The sequence below is a fragment of the Schistocerca americana genome, chromosome 3, assembly GCF_021461395.2.
Source record: "Schistocerca americana isolate TAMUIC-IGC-003095 chromosome 3, iqSchAmer2.1, whole genome shotgun sequence".
Lineage (NCBI taxonomy): Eukaryota > Metazoa > Arthropoda > Insecta > Orthoptera > Acrididae > Schistocerca > Schistocerca americana.
In genome coordinates, this window is record NC_060121.1 from 616,705,131 (window position 1) to 616,725,668 (window position 20,538).

The 20,538-nt window shown below is 45.9% G+C and overlaps 1 protein-coding gene across 1 annotated transcript in view; it reads right to left on the reverse strand.

Moving 5' to 3' along the window:
* The window catches only part of LOC124606683 (ATP-dependent translocase ABCB1-like), a 222,293-nt gene that overhangs the window by 142,309 nt on the left and 59,446 nt on the right, over positions 1 to 20,538 (reverse strand). Inside the window, exon 7 of the mRNA XM_047138698.1 lies at positions 9,556 to 9,852. Within this exon, the coding sequence (XP_046994654.1) occupies positions 9,556 to 9,852 (297 nt within the window). The remainder of the gene's footprint in view (positions 1 to 9,555; positions 9,853 to 20,538) is intronic.

The window sequence follows — 20,538 nt, forward strand, 5'->3', positions numbered from 1 at the left end:
ATAAAACACAAAGGGTCCCTGTAAGAATCCACAGTTTGGAAATTTCACACTTATGTGTAGCGTTGGGGGAAAATGACGCGATTTCAATGAATGACTCTTTAATTCTTTTGTGCAGTGTATTCCACTCTTCTTAAAATAGACAGTGCAAGTTACATCATCGACCCTGAGTTGCCTGTCTCAAAATCCATGAAATATTTTCTATGCTAGGTCTATTTTGTCCACCCTAATTTTAAACCATTGCCTTCTCACTAAGTTACCTGTATTGAGCTCATCGCGCAAGTATTCCAAAGTGAAATGTCAGCACGGGCTACGTCGGGTCAGTGTACTGAGAGCTTCAATTAATTCTCGAAGCTGAGGGAGCGGGGCAACAGTTGTACTAGAGCATCAGCGCAAACAGCGACAAGAGACCTACTGAACAGTAGAAACAGTGGGCTTTCTGATGTCTGTGTGACTTTCAAGTGGAATGAAAAAAAAAAAAAAACCATGCCTGTGTATTGCTCTGAATACGGCGGGTTTTGCCCCTACAAACAAGCATTTGCAGGAAATGCATCTGTTTTCATCCCAAGAAATCTGCTGCGGAAAATTGACGTTTGCAGTTGGAAATGTACGGAGAACATGCTGTGTCAGGAAAACGTGCAGAGAGTGGTTTAAACGATCACAGTCCCTGACTTGGAAGTGTATCATTAGATGCGTCCTGATCGATGTGGTGTACCATGAGCTGGTCAGACGGTGAACACTATGAAGCACAATTATTCAACTTGTCTCCAATGTTTTCAGAGACATGACAAAGTTATTCTGCTTCATGACAGTGCGACTCCACATGTTGCAAACAGAGTAAAGGAAACCTTCAAGAGACTTCGATGGCGTCTGTTTTCTGTCTAACAAACAGCGACAATTAATTCAGATACTCAACAGATAACTTTGTATTATAAAGTACTGATTACCACAGAATCAGGAGTGTACTGACATAAAAGATAATGAGAGAAGGAAAGTTCTGTCTGATTAGCAAATAACATTTTTATTTATTTATTTGCTGATACCTATTGTAGTTAGTCAAATGTCCGTGATGGTTTTCGGTTATCTAGCTCTGAAATAACATTGGACATCATGTGCTATCAGTGAGAACACATTTTCTGTGCAGTCGTAATGGCAGTCACAAGTCCACCATCTTTATCAAAGCAGTTACACTTCATAGGGAAAAATCATATGTTAAATACAAAAGTTAAAGATAAACTTAGCTTAACTGCACAGACGCGGTGAAAAGAGTCGTCATATACCGAGAGATACCTTCGAGTCTTGTGAGGTCTCACTCGCGGCCGGAAACTGTATGTTCTTTGTATGCGAGACGCCTCACATGACGTTATTACTCTTAAGGTTGCCTACGAAACAGTTACTGCCGACCCATATCAATTTTCTGCACTATTACCCTTTCAACAGGAACGAAAAAAGGTTATTCAGCTTGGCTTTGACAGGCTACAGAGCTTAAACTCGTCATCTGCTCCCAAATTAATTGCCAATACCCTGTAACCATATAACTGCATCCTCAGTAGCTGTTGACTAGACTGGCGTGTACACTCCTAGTGCTAGATCGATATTTTCAATTCACTCACTGTTTCAGTGTGTGTCATATTTTAGTGTCTACTCTTTCTTATCTGTATTTCGCCCTCCCTCCCCCCAGCCCCGTGTGTGTGTGTGTGTGTGTGTGTGTGTGTGTGTGTGTGTGTGTTACTCGTTGTTGTCAAGAACTGCCATGAGTGTTTTTAAATTCTACTACTTGTCACGTCAGCTTGACCTCACCTCACCTTGTGGATTGTCGTAGTTGCCCACAAATTGGCTTTCGGGGCTTTACTTGTCTCTGTGCCTCTGGTTCCGCTACCACCACCCACCAACTCTTCTGCCGCCACTACCTCTGCCATTGCTACCTCCACCACCTTCGTTCGTTGCTGCTGTCATCACAGCATGCCCCAGACATAGCTACTGTCATCCTTATTGTTTTGGTGACATTTAGTCGTCAGCATCTGGCTCATCATCCACAAGTCCACTGCACCCCCCCCCCCCCATCATCATCGGCAACCTTTCGCGGCCAACCACACGACTCATTGCCGTCTATCGCCGCCCGCCATCGTGGATAGCCCCGTCAAATCAATCACCTGCATATCAGCAAATACTGCTCCACTGTCCCACATGGGAAATGGCATCTCACTCACCACCACGCATCTGTCCTCCCCTGTCTACCGTATCGTCTCACACCACATTCAAAATACTTGCGTCTCTTTCTCTTCCCACACCTCACTACCGTTTCTCACTAAGCTAAGACTTCCACTCAGCAACAGTAACAACAGGATTTCACAAGCTTCTCTTCCACAAACTACACAATACCAACTGATGCAAGCCATACTGAATGACCTGCACAACCGACAGATTCCATCATCTAGTATCCAGCAACCATCATTCCCTCCAACAGCGACTGAAAACCATCGAAATGCCAAAACACCAATGCTGCTCCGAGTTCCACACTCAGAAAAGCCACAAACTTAATCAGACAATACTATAAAAATTCATGACAATTCCCACCCCCTACAACGTCTTCCTCTGATTTTCACACCGGCACCCTCTCCAATCGAGGTCCAAAAATTCCCCAAACCCAAATGTCTTATCCTCAAAATAAAAAAAAATCTCCAAAACTTCAAAATCCTCCAAACAATCCTGAGGAAAGACTTTGTACTACTTAGGTACCTGAACATCAACTTTCACACTCACCCCCTTCTCCAAAAAACGCTGCCCAATCTTTGGTTCCAAAGCCTCCTTACCACCCCTCGCTACTACACCCACCCAAAAACAACCCCAATGCTTCCCCCATCATCCTCCCACACTCACACTTTGTTAGTAGGCTGTTTAGGTTTTAATGTTGGTAACGCCACGTAGCTCTCTGTCTGAAAATCACTGACTGTGCTGTGTGCAGTCTGTGACTGGTTGGACTCATTGTTGGAATATTCGCTTGTGTAGTGTTGGGCAGTAGGATGTGAACAGCGCGTAGCGTTGTGCAGTTGGAGGTGAGCCGCCAGCAGTGGTGGATGTGGACAGAGAGATGCAAGAGTTTTGAGTGGACGATCTGGACGTGTGTCCGTCAGAAAAAGAAAATTTGTAGAATTGGATGTCACAAAATTATATATAATGACTTTTGAACGCTATTAAGGTAAATACATTGTTTGTTTTCTATCAAAATCTTTAATTTGCTAACTATGCCTATCAGTAGTTATAGTCTGGGAGACGAGTCTTTGGTATTGACAGCTCGGTAGCGTCTTTCCGTTGCCTAGCGACCGCAGGCAGGCAGCCAATGACGGCCTGACTTTGAGCGGGTAGCAAGGGCCACGTTGCCGCTCTAAAACCCGGTCGCGCGCGCTTATGAAACTTACCAGTGTCTCGCGTGCAGGCGGTGCGGTCGTTCGTCGTTTGTCTGAAGTTGAATTCGCAGTTTATTTCGTTTTTGTTGTTTTTAGTGTTTCTTTGTTTATGTTTCGTTGTAAAAAATGTCTAGTGCGGCGGGTAGTGCCAGCCCAACACAAGAAGTGAAACGGAGGAAGAAAAGTGTGCTACACACCCAGGCCCGTGAATTTGTGTGCTCTGTGAGGGATTACTTTGAGAAAGAAAAGGACAAAGGTGTGCCCTTAATTCCTGCTGTTCAGGTTGTGAAGAGAACTGCAGCAGCATTGAAAATAAGTAAGAACACTGTTGTAAAGATAGGGAAAGAACAGTATAGTGTAGATTGTGACGAGAGTGGCACAACAAAGCTGCACACACCAGGAAAGAAGCGACCGAGAAATAAGCAGGTGACAGATTTGGACGATTTTCAGAAATAAGAGAAGGGAACATCCCACTCTATAAAGACGATCTTTTTAAAGGGAGCAAATTTTCATTGCGTACAGTGTTGAAAGACATAGGCTTCAGCTATTCACTGTTTAACGGACGCAAAATATTAATGGAAAGGACAGATGTAGTTACATGGCGGTGCAGATTTCTGCGCAGGATCATGGGTGTGGAATTCGAAAGTATAGTGTGGTTAGATGAAACTTGGGTCAATGCCAGCCATTCATTACGTAAAGGCTGGAATGATGGAACGCCCGAGGGGACAATGGCAGTGCCTGTTGGCAAAGGAGGGCGTATTATTGTCTTACATGCAGGAACATCGAAAGGTTTTGTGCCAAACTGCTTGAAAATGTTTCGGTCAAAAAAGACGGGAGATTACCATGAAGAAATGAACAGTGTAGCATTTACAGAATGGTTCGAGACATCGCTTATGACGAATCTGACAAGTCCATCAGTGATTGTTATGGACAATGCGCCTTATCATTCCGTTGTTCACGATAAGGCACAAACCTTGGCAACAAAAAAAGACGATATCATTCAGTAGTTGAAACGGCGAAAAGTAGATTTCAGAGAAGATTTAAGGAAGGCGGAACTGCTCGAAATTGTGGCACAAAAGAAACCCCAATTTCCAACATATGTAATTGACGAGATTGCTAAAAGGCGCGGGCATGAAATCGTTCGGCTTCCTCCATACCACTGTCACTTCAATGCAATTGGAGGAGTGTGGGCGCAGATAAAAAATTACATTGCTGCAAACAATAAAAAATTCACGATCTCTGAAGTGGAAACTCTCCTTCCAGCAGCTATCAATAAAGTGACAAGCGAGACGTGGGCTAAAATTGTAAACAGCACTGCAAGTGCCATCAGAGAGGCGGCCAAAACCGAAGGGGTTGTGAAAGAATGCATCGAAAATTTAATTATACATCTGGGAGAGAGCAGTGATAGTTCGAGTAGTGCTGAGGAAGACAATGTTAAATCAGATTCTGACAGTGATGTGAGTGGTGTTTTTCCATTACAGTAACTACAACGTATTCAGGAATGTAAGGAGGGAGTTTGCTATCGATCTACAACCAGATCATCATATTGTGAGTACTTTCTTCAGATTATAACTCTTAATACACTGACCAATTATTCTGTAGCTTGTAGTAGAACAAATTAATAATGCTAATACTTAACAATGGAAACCAAAACTGCTAATGTTCAACAACTTGCGAAAATAGTTTTCATTTCAGTTGTGAAGTTTAACAAATAACTTTATTATGTTTCAGCATCTTAGATACTTGTACTAAATAGCTCTTATCAGTTTTCGAGTTAATATATTTCAAGCATCAACTTTAAATAAATTCATGCGTACCAATACGACTTGTATTTTGTCTCGCTTTTATTTCTGCTGCTAGAGAATGCGTGTAGCAGACAGGGCGCCGCGTGCTGTGAGCCACGTTCGGCAACAGCGCCGTCTGCCCGCCGGAACTGTCAGTACCAATCACTCGTCTCACGGACTATAGTGCCTTCAGTAGTTAGAATCTTTTATTTAGTTGGCAGTATTGGCGCTCGCTGTATTGCAGTAGTTCGAGTAACGAAGATTTTTGTGAGGTAAGTGATTCATGAAAGGTATAGGTTATTGTTAGTCAGGCCCATTATTTGTAGGGACTATTGAAAGTCAGGTTGCGTTGCGCTAAAAAAATATTGTGTGCCAGTTTAGTGATGATCAGAATAAGTACAGAGAGAACTGTCCGAATACGTTCAATTTTACTCAGCTGTCTTTGTATCAAATAACGTAGAAGTTTTTCCAGCACTGTCATTTATGATTTTTCAAAGGGGACGTCACAACTTCACTTTCCACTTCCTTACCTGCGATATCGAGGGACGACACGAAGTTGACCACGATATTGCAGGTGAGGATGTGGAAAGTGAATTGAACACCCAACCTGAATTAGAAGTCCTACAAATCCCCCCATATCAATGTCCTCAGCCCCACTTACTTTATCCATGTTTTTACTGAGTCTGCCTCAATCATTGACCATCTCCTTGAAGATGGGACCGTGATATACCATCACCACCACAAGGTCAAATCTTCCAGATCCCATTATCAGTCCTATTGCTGCCAAAGGGGTCACCATTATAATGATCACGTCACAGCCAATTGTAAAAACCCACCCACCTATCGACACTGTAAATCCTCTCATTTTCTTTAAAGATGTCCTAACCTTGCTTTCCCTTATTTCTGCAATGCCTGCAACTACTCCCATCCCATCTATTCTGCGAAATTCATAGCCAGGCCCCAACCTACCATACCGGAATTCAGTGTCTTGAACCACTGACAATTCCAACTATCCTCTCTGTGCAACTCTTATTGCTGAAAATATAAAGAACGTCGTAATGATCATTGTCTTCTAAAACATGCATCCATTACCACATTTACACTCCCTCCAACAAATATCCCTTCTATCTACTCCATCTCAACCCCAAAATCACTTAATTCAACAACCAGGTCCACTTCATCTTGATCCACCTCAACATCACAGTCTAGACTCCCTCTAGTACCCACCCTCACAATCTATTTGCAATCTCTTTATCATTGTGAAACAGCATTACAACATCCTGTTCCACACATCTGCTCCCCCGTTTTATGGATACCATTCCCCACTACAAATGCCATGTCTTCCTTAGAAATGAGATATTCCTCACATCCAATCATACAATCAATATCTCTCCCTACATTCTATACCACCCAGATAATCTCCTTCCCTTTGCCAGAGGCAGAGCCACAATTGGGCACCAACGTAATATCCCTGTTCGATCACAACCCTTCTACAGTACTCTCACCAATCAAATCGTTACCCCATTCTTCAAATACTTAACAGTAATCTGTGGCACTACCTGTATCCAAATAGATTCACCCGTATTGACTACACTTCTTCCACCTAAGTAACTTCCAGTGACTTGAAAACCCATTGCACATCACCTGCAGAGCTCCAGCAGTGGTGTCAGTTTGCAGACTACCTCGAAGATGATGTTTCTCCCACTCTGTTCCCCAGCACACCCATCCCTGAAACAACACCACTCTGTACATCATATCAGCTTATTTTAACCTCCTTGGACAACTCACTACAGCAATCCTTTATCCAACTGGAGGTGACCATTATCTATTCTCCTCTACATTCATTACACCCAACCTCTTCCCCACACACCTCATTCCAATCACTGCACAAAAGTTTTCCAAGACTATTTCTGTACCAAATGGAATGCCTACATGGAATTCATGATACCCACATTTGATCCCACCCATTCAAATTCTGTCAGTCTGATACACATCATATCCTCCCTGCAGCAGACCTTGTCAGGCACTACATCCGTCCACAATTCTAATAATACCATATATCCTCATTTCACCACCATCTGTCCACATTCCTGATGACCTCATTTTGATTACTCCCTATTCCACTCCTGACTCCAAGCTTCCATTACTTAGACAACAGCCACGCGGGATTAGCCGAGCGGTCTAAGGCACTGCAGTCATGGACTGTGCAGCTGGTCCCAGTGGAGGTTCGAGTCCTCCCTTGGGCATGGGTGTGTGTGTTTGTCCTCAGGACAATTTAGGTTAACTAGTGTGTAAGCTTAGGGACTCATGACCTTAGCAGTTAAGTCCGAATTAAATCAAACTATCACAAAACAGACATAAAACAAGTACTTCCCAAAAAACGCAACTCTTTGCTTGGTCACGACCTTATTACCTACCGACACCTCCAAGAATGACCACTCTCGTTTCCCACAACCCTTGCAACCTTTTGCAAGATGGTCCTCTCCACACGTTACTTCCTGAACTGTGGAACTGTTCCTCAAACCACACAAACACCATAGCAATACTTCTTCGTACCACTTCATCAGCTTCACTTCTCTGTTCAGCAAGTTCTTTGAATCCATTATATCCTGATGCATCCATCAACTGACACCAGTTCCTACCTGTTAACCAGTGTGTCTTCCGTCTTAACGTCTCCTCTGATGACCAACTAATGTACCTTATTCATCTCCTAACCCAGCAGCTCAACTCCCAGAAAGTGTATGGCCACGTAAGTTCTGGCCTCCTTTTCGAACTCCAGACTTAGTCATCTTCCTATCTCACTGCCCATCGATTATCACTGTAAACAATACCAATGCCCTTATCTTGCATCCCACTGCAGGTGTGTCACAAAGCCCCATGCCCTCTCTTCCTCTTCTTTATCTCCCCTATATTGCCAGTACACTCAAATGACCTCCATTTCTCCACCTCCTTCAGTATGCTAATAACACTGCTTTCCTCGTCCTCTGCTGTGCACTCCAGAGATCCCAATGATCCTTCAAAATCCAGTTCAATCAGGTTACCTCCTGGAATTTCACTCTGCAGTCTCATCTACACGCAGCTCTATGTTTATGACGTCGTATCTCCTGAACTCTGTGCCGTACAATAATATAATTTTGCATGTACACCAGATTGTATACGAGCACAAAGATAAGCAGTAGCAACACTCGCTGTGTGCGAGTGGGCATTATCTTGCTGAAATGTAAGCCCAGGATGGCTTGCTACGAAGGATAACAAGACGTAACGACGTATAACTGTGCTATAAGGGTGCCGCAGATGACAAGCAAACGGTTCCTAGCAATAAAGGAAATGGTTTCGGAGTCCAGCATTCCAGCTTTTCAGGACATATGGTGGATGATAGTCAGTCTGGTATCCCACCGATGACCTGGACGTCTCTAGACACTTCTCCGGTTTGGAGTCTCATTAACTGGAGTAGAATTGTCTTGAGTGATGAGTCCCACTTCGAACTGAGCCCCGATGACCAGCGAAGACTTGTCTGGAGACGCCCCGCACACATGTGGGATACCAACCTGACTGTCGCCCTGCATACGGCCCAGCAACCAGGATTTTGGACTGCTATGGCATTTTATTTCACAGCCGCGCAGGCTAAGGGCGCCTTGCCACGGTTCGCACGCCCCCCCCCCCCCCCCCCCCCCTTGTCGGAGGTGTTCGAGTCCACCCTCGGGCATGGGTGTGTGTGTGTGTGTTGTCCTTAGCGTAAGTTAATTTAAGTTCGATTAAGGAGTGTGCCAGCCTAGGGATCGATGAGCTCAGCAGTTTGGTCCCGTAGGAACTTACCTCACCTTTTAAATTTCACAGCAGCATCCCTTTGGTTGTCATCCGCGGCACCTTACAGCACAGCGGTATGTCGCTAATTTTCTACGCCCCATTTTATTTCCATTCATGCAAGCTATCCTGGGTTTACATTTCAGCAAGATAATGCCCGCCGCACACGGCTAAAGTTTCTGCTACTTGTCTTCATGCTTGGCAAACCACACTTTGGCCAGCAAGGTCGCTGGATTTCTCCCCATTTCAGAAATTTTGGGGCTTTATGGGCAGGACCCTCCAGCCATCTCGAGATTTGTGAAGATTTTCTCTTGAATAGATCATTTATTTCTGAAATGGTAATCATTTGTTTGTCTATAGATGTGCATAATTCCATCGACATCCGTCCCATTCCGATGATTCGCCCATGGTGCGTCATTTCTTTTTCCTTAGGGTGTATAAGCTAATGCGAAGGTGGTGGGAAAAAACGATGCAGCAGTAGAAAAATAAGTTCAGCTAGGACGTAGATGTCTCCGTCGGGGACTCATCTGTCAGGAGAGACGGTTACCGGGCGCATGTCTTACCTCTGGACCTCCTTCTGCTGTCCTCCGAAGGCGACGACGGTGCGGATGGCGCCGAGCACCTCCTCGGCGACGGCGCTGGCCTTGCCGTGGGCGCCCGCCTCCTCGCTGCACAGCCGGCTGGTGTAGGAGTCCGCGGCCTTGAGCGAGGCGGCGGTGAGTGGCACGGCGGCCAGGCACGCCAGCGACAGCTCCCAGCCGCGGCACACCGCCACCGCCAGCGCGCCGCCGTGGCTCACCAGCTGCATCGCGAACTGCACCATCAGCTCTCCGATGCCGAAGTTCAACTCCTGCAGCTGCCTGCAACCGGCAACGGAACCCACGCTACACTAGCGTCATGCCGAATGTCCGAGGTCTTGCGTCAGTAACGCGTTCCATTGGACCGGTCATCGAAGCTCGGCTTCATTTCTCATACAACTACGATCAGGATGAAAGCTGAAGAAACGAAACGGACGGGACTCGAACCCGGGTCTTCTTGCTTACTAGGCAGAGATGCTTACCATTACAACACCACACCAATGACTGCCCAAGTCCAGGGGGCCTCCCCAAGACAAACTTCATTTCAAATCTCCAGCTTTTCCCCCCCTCACAAGTAAGCATAGAGAACAGTGGTCTTCCTAGTAACTTTGGTCAGTTAAGGCTGACCCACATTGGCAATACTGACAATTAAGGGTGAAAAATAAGCTGGAGATATGAAGTTTGTGTTGGGGAGAACATTCGACTTACATATTGGGTGCACCACTGTTGACCACAATGTTGTGGTTGTGTAATAATCAACATTTTTGCCTATTAGGCAAGGAGATCCGGTTTTTTCTTTTTTTAGGTAACATAGTTGTGTGGAGATAATGGCGATTACTTGCTTATAATCAATTATTCAAAATGACAGTCACAATCGCATTATTTATTTTGTCGCCAACCGGTTTCAACCCACGATGGGGTCATCTTCAGGGCAATTTACTTCATTTGGTCGCTCACTGAAGTCGTCACCCTGCCTGTGCATAGTTACCAACCGTGCACAGGCAGGGTGACCACTCCAGCGAGCGACCAAATGGTGTAAATTGCCCTGAAGATGACCCCATTGGGGGGTGAAACCGGTTGGCGGCAAAATATATAATGCGATTGTGACTGTTATTTTGGATAATTGAAGGAGACCGGGGTTCGAGTCCCGGCTGTGTCACAAGTTTTAATTCATTTCCTCAACCTTCACCCTTATCGTAGATAAAGATAAGACTAGAATACCTCGTGTAAAATTTAATTACAAGATCTCAGACAACTGATCGCACACGGGCTACTCAGCAAGTAGGGCTCTTTTTCTTGCTTCACAGGCTGACAGCACTGACTCGACAGTAACATTCCTTAACCTGACTGTTGCTCTCGTACGCTAACTGTATCGGTTTAGTGAATGCACTGCTGGCCGTTAAATCTGCAGTACCAGGAAGGATAACAAAGAAATTTTACTTCTCATCCCTATAAAGCGGTGAAAGCGGTGGTTCCCAATCTTTCTAACGCAATCAGATAATAGCCAGAACCCTCTAGCCAATGTCACCAGCATTAGTACCTCACTAAACTTTTGATTGAAAACGAATCTTCTTTGAACACTTCCATTTTTAAAATGATGAAACATAAATTATACTTAGTTTTTGCAGTGTCTTCTACTCAACGAGCTAATGAGTCACTGATACAATTGGTAATGCTTCTTTCTAATGCACCTTTTTTATTCAGTAACGAACAGAGTTGTGAAACTACTGTGTACCCCATATACTATCACAACTAAGGGTAGTGAACAGTAGTTTTCCTAGTAACTTTGGTCAGTTAAGATCGTAGCCGCATTGTCAGTACATTAGCTATGTTGGATACCTATCATATGTTACCTAATTTCAATCACTTTATTTGGTTATAGATTCAAAAATGGCTCTAAGCACTATGGGACTTAACATCTGAGGTCATCAGTCCCCTAGAACTTAGAACTACTTAAACCTAACTAACCTAAGGACATCACACACATCCATGCCCGAGGCAGAATTCGAACCTGCGACCGTAGCGGTCGCGCGGTTCCGGACTGAAGCGCCTAGAACCGCTCGGCCACCCTGGCCGGTTGGTTATAGATTCCCCTAGAAACCAGAATGCGTGAACCTTCTAAATACCGAGTGAGATAGATAAAGGGCTGCGTAGCATACACAACATTTTTGTTGGACATAGTTGTCCTCCTGCCTGTTACATAAAAATAAACAGTATTTATAACAAAATGGAAATCTTTAATATTTAATTCAGGTATCATTCGAAAATTGCTGATTTATAACGTGAAACAGATGGATGTTCTGGTTCAAATGGCTCTGAGCACTATGGGACTTAACTGCTGAGGTCATCAGTCCCTTAGAACTCAGAACTACTTAAACATAACTAACCTAAGGACGTCACACACATCCATGCCCGAAGCAGGATTCGAACCTGCGACCGTAGCGATCGCGTGGTTCCAGGCTGAAGCGCCTAGAACCTCTCGGCCACCAAAGCCGGCGGATGTTCTGGTAAAAATTTAAAAAAATGCAGATTTGTCATACGGCTCTAGAAAAGGTAATTTACTCAAAAAAGGTGAAAAACCTAAAAACAAAAATATATTAAACACTGTTTCAGTACTTAGTGCTGCTTGTATAAACATATTTCTGTTATTCATAGATGGCTTTATCAATAATAACACGAAACTATTGGCTTTGATCATGATGAAGATCGTGCCGCGCGGGCTAGCCGTGCGGTCTGAGGGCACCTTGCCACGGTTCGCGCGGCTCCCCGCGTCGGAGCTTCGAGTTCTCCATTGGGCATGGGTTTGTGTGGGTGGTCCTTAGCGTAAGTTAGTTTAAGTTAGATTAAGTAGTGTGTAAGCCTAGGGACCGATGACCTCAGCAGTCCCATAGAACTTCGCACAAATTTCCAATTTCCAAGAACGCTGTACTCAGTAACGTGACAGCAGTAATAATTAGATTTTTTTATGTTTGTGCATGCAAAGCACAATACTTAGCACATCGAGCTGGTCCACTGGCAGCAACACTGGATCTAATAATGCTGAGCTTTGGAACAAAGTCACTTTGGATGACAGATACGGCTACTTCACTCCACAGAGCAGATGTTTTCAGTAGGCAAGAGATCTGGAAAACTTGTTGCTCTGCGCAATAGTCGAACACCTTCTGTATTGATGACGGCAAGGGGAACATGCAGGCTTGAGTTATACAGTTCAGCTGCGGGCATCGACGGCTAGATTAACCACAACAGCCAGTTCGTGCTATTAATGTGATATCACTGGATTCCTTGAATCCGCCTACCGCCAATGAGTATAAGGCGCATATACAGAGCCGGAAAGTTGGTGAGTGTGACAATGAAGTGAACATGACCAGCCGGCTGTTGTGACCGAGCGGTTCTAGGCGCTTAAGTCCGGAACCGAGTGACTGCTATGGTCGCAGGTTCGAATCCTGCCTCGGGCATGGATGTGTGTGATGTCCCTAGGTTAGTTAGGTTTAAGTAGTTCTAAGTCCTAGGGGATTAATGACCTGAGATGTTAAGTCCCATAGTACTCAGAGCAATTTTTTTGAACATGACCAGTCAGCGCTGGCCTTGCGTATAGCGACAGCTCAGCAAACAGTAACCACGGAAACGATGCTAGTATGAGGAAAAAAGCTGTACACTGAGATAACAAAAGTCGTGGGATACCCCCTACCATCGTGTCGGACCTCCTTTTCCCCGGCATAGTGCAGCAACTCGAGGTGGCATGGACTCAACAACTCGATGGAAGTCCCCTGCAGAAATATTGATCCGTGCTGCGTCTGTAGCCGTCCATAATTGCGGAAGTGCTGCCGATGGAGGATTTTGTGGACGAACTGACCTCTCCATTATGTCTCATACATGTTCTATGGGATTCGTGCCATGCGTTGTGAGTGGTCAAACCATTGACTCTAATTGTCCAGAATGTTCTTGAAACCATTCATGAACTATTGTGGCCTCGTGACATGGTGCATTGTCATCCATAAACATTTCATCCTTCTTTGGGATCATGAAATCCAAGAGTGACATTAAATAGTCTCCATGTAGCCGAAAATAACAATTTCCAGTCAATGATCGGTTCAGTTGGACCAGAGGACCCAGTCCACTTCACATAAACACAGCCTGCAGCATTATGGAACCATCACAGCTTGCACAGTGTCATGTTGACCACTTGGGTCCATGGCTTCGTGAAGTTTGCGCCACATTCTAATCCTGCCGTCAGCTCTTACCATCTGAAAGCGCAACTCATCTGACCAGGTAACGGTATCCAGTCATCCACGCTCCAACCCTTATTATCACGAGCCCAGCAGAGGCGCTGCAAGCGATGTCGTGCTTTTAGCAAAGGCACTGCTGCGAGTGCCCATTAACGACACAAAAAATGGTTCAAATGGCTCTGAGCACTATGGGACTCAACTGCTGAGGTCATTAGTCCCCTAGAACTTAGAACTACACTCCTGGAAATGGAAAAAAGAGCACATTGACACCGGTGTGTCAGACCCACCATACTTGCTCCGGACACTGCGAGAGGGCTGTACAAGCAATGATCACACGCACGGCACAGCGGACGCACCAGGAACCGCGGTGTTGGCCGTCGAATGGCGCTAGCTGCGCAGCATTTGTGCACCGCCGCCGTCAGTGTCAGCCAGCTTGCCGTGGCATACGGAGCTCCATCGGAGTCTTTAACACTGGTAGCATGCCGCGACAGCGTGGACGTGAACCGTATGTGCAGTTGACGGACTTTGAGCGAGGGCGTATAGTGGGCATGCGGGAGGCCGAGTGGACGTACCGCCGAATTGCTCAACACGTGGGGCGTGAGGTCTCCACAGTACATCGATGTTGTCGCCAGTGGTCGGCGGAAGGTGCACGTGCCCGTCGACCTGGGACCGGACCGCAGCGACGCACGGATGCACGCCAAGACCGTAGGATCCTACGCAGTGCCGTAGGGGACCGCACCGCCACTTCCCAGCAAATTAGGGACACTGTTGCTCCTGGGGTATCGGCGAGGACCATTCGCAACCGTCTCCATGAAGCTGGGCTACGGTCCCGCACACCGTTAGGCCGTCTTCCGCTCACGGCCCAACATCGTGCAGCCCGCCTCCAGTGGTGTCGCGACAGGCGTGAATGGAGGGACGAATGGAGACGTGTCGTCTTCAGCGATGAGAGTCGCTTCTGCCTTGGTGCCAATGATGGTCGTATGCGTGTTTGGCGCCGTGCAGGTGAGCGCCACAATCAGGACTGCATATGACCGAGGCACACAGGGCCAACACCCGACATCATGGTGTGGGGAGCGATCTCCTACACTGGCCGTACACCACTGGTGATCGTCGAGGGGACACTGAATAGTGCACGGTACATCCAAACCGTCATCGAACACATCGTTCTGCCATTCCTAGACCGGCAAGGGAACTTGCTGTTCCAACAGGACAATGCACGTCCGCATGTATCCCGTGCCACCCAACGTGCTCTAGAAGGTGTAAGTCAACTACCCTGGCCAGCAAGATCTCCGGATCTGTCCCCCATTGAGCATGTTTGGGAAGCGTCGTCTCACGCGGTCTGCACGTCCAGCACGAACGCTGGTCCAACTGAGGCGCCAGGTGGAAATGGCATGGCAAGCCGTTCCACAGGACTACATCCAGCATCTCTACGATCGTCTCCATGGGAGAATAGCAGCCTGCATTGCTGCGAAAGGTGGATATACACTGTACTAGTGCCGACATTGTGCATGCTCTGTTGCCTGTGTCTATGTGCCTGTGGTTCTGTCAGTGTGATCATGTGATGTATCTGACCCCAGGAATGTGTCAATAAAGTTTCCCCTTCCTGGGACAATGAATTCACGGTGTTCTTATTTCAATTTCCAGGAGTGTAGTTAAACCTAACTAACCTAAGGACATCACAAACATCCATGCCCGAGGCAGGATTCGAACCTGCGACCGTAGCGGTCTTGCGGTTCCAGACTGCAGCGCCTTTAACCGCACGGCCACTTCGGCCGGCATTAACGACACATTTTGCAACAATGTGCTAACGGATATGTTCGTCGTACATCCTACCTTGATTTGTGAGGTTATTTCAGGCAGTGCTGCTTGTCTGTTGGCACTGACAACTCTAAGCAAACGCCGCTGCTCTCGGTCGTTAAGTGAAGGCCGTCGGCCACTGCGTTGTCTGTTGTGAGAAGTAATGCCTGAAATATGGCGTTCTCGACACACTCTTAACACTGTGGATCTCGGAATATTGAATTCCTTAACGATTTCCGAAATGGAATGTTCCATGCGTCTAGCTCCAACTACCATTCCACGTTGAAAATCTGTTAATTTCCGTCGTGCGGCCATAATCATGTCGAGCACTTTTTGACATGAGGCACCTGAGCCGAAATGACAGCTCCACCAATGCTCTGCCCTTTTATAACTTGTGCACAAGATACTAACGCCATCTGTATATTTGCACATCGCTATTCCCTGACTTCTGTCACCTCAGTGCAAATTGTGGTAGTACGTCGGCGAAATCAACAAGCACTGTGCCGAGCCATCCACAGCGTTAGCGTCGTACATCAGGAAAAGCTTGTCTTTTGTTTACATGACTGGGCAAGCTAAAGATGAAAGTGTATAGCGATACGATGCGTTCTACGTACATGAGCGCTCTACCAAAACTACGGTACACTACATAAATGACGTAATAAAAGGTAGGATTACCGGTAGTCTTGGCAGCACTGGTAGGGAGGTAAGCAAGCAATGTGTAAGAGAGGAACTGGGACCGGACGAGTTCTCTTTGTTTTTGGTTTGTGCGTTTGTTTGTTTTGCACATAATTAGCACCACACATCAATCATTGTTAGTCCACTGCGTATCTTTAGAGGGTATAAACTGCATTTTATAGGTAGTAAAAGGTAGTTGATCGCGTAAGTCTTGCGCTTTTATGTAATAGAATCTGCTACAGTTTACATGTACAAACATAAGAAATCTGCATTATTGTTGTTGTTATTTGTACTTTATATAGCGTTCTTCATTATGATCAAAAGCAAGAGCTTGCTTTTATTAAGGATAAATGCAGAATTTGTTTCTCAATAACAGAAATACGTTTAATACATGTTCGACGAAGTACTGGAAGCGATGTTTGAAACATTTCTTTGTGTTCTTTTTTATTTTACCCTTTTGTTGAAGGGACTGCCTTTTGCAGCGCTATATGATAAAACTGTATCGTTTTCCGTTATTTTCACTGCAATATTCCTCTATTTCACGTTACAAATCAACAACGTTTAATAAAAACTGAATTAAACATTGAAAATTTAAATTTTGTTATAAATACTGTTTATTTTTGAGTAACAGACAGTAGGATAACTAGAGTAATGTGGTACAATTGCGATCATTTCGGACAAATGTTACTGTAACTGGAAACATATTGAAAAAAGAAATAATGTTAGCTATGGCACGTGTTCTTGGATGTTTAATGAATATGTAACACAAATATTGAACAGTTACACATGTTCGTTTAAACACAAGAAAAAGTTGACGTTGATGTGTGCTGAGTTTCTAGTCAAGGTATCTATAAGGACCTCTTTGACAGCTTTTATATCACTCGATTCATCGCCGTCAAGTTCACAAAAGATTTTCCTTACTTTGGTGTAGTTGATACAGCAACACTAAGAAGTATTACGCTAAAAATCCCATCATGTAAGAAATGCTGAAGGGGGAGGGGCAGGGAAGGTGCTTTTTCCCTGAATTTCTGTACCCGTTGATGAGCTTTCACATCGATTTTCTTGCCACAGGAAATTAATTTATCCAGATCAGAGTAATCTGATCGCACCTCTTTTGCAACTCTATGTAACACATGTGCAAAGCAAATGACGCACCTCCTACTGGGGTAGAGGACCTGAAGACCCTTAACTGCTTTAGCCATGTATGAAGCACCATTTGTTACTAGCAGCAAAATGCTATACCTGTTCACACAAACCGGCTACAGTACTCTCATGCACTTCTCAAACATTATAATACCGGGATTCGTGTACAAATTGAAAAAAATCCACCCGTAAGTTCTGAAAAAAATGACTTGTCATTAAGCCCCCGGAGTTGCCGTGTAGTATCGAGTTGCGAGCATTCTAGAGTCAATTTTAGTGTGCGATTCCAATTCTTGGCTTCGAGTTCTGACGTTGTGTGCGACGACATGAGTTTCTTATGCGAACGATGTGAGCGGCCTGTTATTAAATGTTATCTGTGGTTGTCAAACTGGAGTAATTTAATGTGCTATTTACTCCGAATGCCTAGCAATTTCCGAGGGCGTGGTTTGGCAGGAACCTAAAAGCACGCCGGCCAGGGTGGCCGAGCGGTTCTAGGAGCTTCAGTCTGGAACCGCGCGACCGCTATGGTCGTAGGTTCGAATCCTGCCTCGGGCGTGCATGTGTGTGATGTCCTTAGGTTGCTTAGGTTTAAGTACTAAATTCTAGAGGACTGATGACCTCAGATGTTAAGTCTCATAGCGCTCAGAGCCATTTGAATCATCTGAACCTAAAAGCACAGTTTAAATTGCTGTGAATGAGACAAGTAGCAAACGTATTCAGAATATTCGCTCTCACAAACAGCTGGTTGTTTTTATTCCGAATGTGGCACGATTGCCGAATGTGAGGTTAGGCATGAAGCTAAGGGCACAGCTGACATTACTGTGATTGAAATCATCTGCAGTCATCCTTACATTTTGTTTCTCATTAACATTTGGGTGATATTTGCGAAAAGGGCGTTGTTTCTTCTAGTACACTCCTGGAAATGGAAAAAAGAACACATTGACACCGGTGTGTCAGACCCACCATACTTGCTCCGGACACTGCGAGAGGGCTGTACAAGCAATGATCACACGCACGGCACAGCGAACACACCAGGAACCGCGGTGTTGGCCGTCGAATGGCGCTAGCTGCGCAGCATTTGTGGACCGCCGCCGTCAGTGTCAGCCAGTTTGCCGTGGCATACGGAGCTCCATCGCAGTCTTTAACACTGGTAGCATGCCGCGACAGCGTGGACGTGAACCGTATGTGCAGTTGACGGACTTTGAGCGAGGGCGTATAGTGGGCATGCGGGAGGCCGGGTGGACGTACCGCCGAGTTGCTCAACACGTGGGGCGTGAGGTCTCCACAGTACATCGATGTTGTCGCCAGTCGTCGGCGGAAGGTGCACGTGCCCGTCGACCTGGGACCGGACCGCAGCGACGCACGGATGCACGCCAAGACCGTAGGATCCTACGCAGTACCGTAGGGGACCGCATCGCCACTTCCCAGCAAATTAGGGACACTGTTGCTCCTGGGGTATCGGCGAGGACCATTCGCAACCGTCTCCATGAAGCTGGGCTACGGTCCCGCACACCGTTAGGCCGTGTTCCGCTCACGCCCCAACATCGTGCAGCCCGCCTCCAGTGGTGTCGCGACAGGCGTGAATGGAGGGACGAATGGAGACGTGTCGTCTTCAGCGATGAGAGTCGCTTCTGCCTTGGTGCCAATTATGGTCGTATGCGTGTTTGGCGCCGTGCAGGTGAGCGCCACAATCAGGACTGCATACGACCGAGGCACACAGGGCCAACACCCGGCATCATGGTGTGGGGAGCGATCTCCTACACTGGTCGTGCACCACTGGTGATCGTCGAGGGGACACTGAATAGTGCACGGTACATCCAAACCGTCATCGAACCCATCGTTCTACCATTCCTAGACCGGCAAGGGAACTTGCTGTTCCAACAGGACAATGCACGTCCGCATGTATCCCGTGCCACCCAACGTGCTCTAGAAGGTGTAAGTCAACTACCCTGGCCAGCAACATCTCCGGATCTGTCCCCCATTGAGCATGTTTGGGACTGGATGAAGCGTTGTCTCACGCGATCTGCACGTCCAGCACGAACGCTGGTCCAACTGAGGCGCCAGGTGGAAATGGCATGGCAAGCCGTTCCACAGGACTACATCCAGCATCTCTACGATCGTCTCCATGGGAGAATAGCAGCCTGCATTGCTGCGAAAGGTGGATATACACTGTACTAGTGCCGACATTGTGCATGCTCTGTTGCCTGTGTCTATGTGCCTGTGGTTCTGTCAGTGTGATCATGTGATGTATCTGACCCCAGGAATGTGTCAATAAAGTTTCCCCTTCCTGGGACAATGAATTCACGGTGTTCTTATTTCAATTTCCAGGAGTGTATTTGATGTGTTAGTATCGCTCTGTCTACTTGAGCTACATAGCGCAAATCAGGTTGTTGATCCAACGCTTTGTCATTTTCCACGAATTTTCGTTGGATGCGTAGTATGATGTCTTTTTGAATTAATTTTGTTGTTGTCACTCTTTATATCTGAGCTATACAGAGCGTCTCGGCAATGGTCAGTATTTAAGGATGTGGCAGGAACGATCCTTCGAAGCAAAACAATCCACGTAGTAAACACGGGTTCTAAAATGAATACCTGAGGACCTGTGAGCGTTCTTCATCGTCTATACTGTGGAACAAATCTCTTCTACAGCGGGCTCTTCGCTTTCCATATTTTGCAGGAGGCAGTAGAGACAAATACAAGAAAAAACCGTCTAGTAAACAAGGGCTAAAAAAGGCACATCTTATAAGCTATGAGCACTTGTTCAGTTGAAGAGATGTGCATCACAATAGCGAAGACATACCAGTGCTCATAGCTCTTGAGGTATGCGCTTTAGAGTCCATATTTACCGGACTTTCTTCTTGTATCGGTCCATACCACCATTTTCAAAATATGGAAAGCAAAGAGCTCGCATTAGAAGACATTTGTTTAACAGTATCTAACATGAAGAGGTGCTCATAGTTCTTACAGCGCGCATTTCAGATCCCATGTTTACTAAACGTTTTTTGATTCGAATGAGACTTCCTGTCATATCCCTGATTACTGACCATTCCTTCTGCGGAATCTTATGTAGTTCAACTCAAATTGTCTGCTCCACCTTTCATTATCTTCGCGATTTTTAGCTATATGTTGT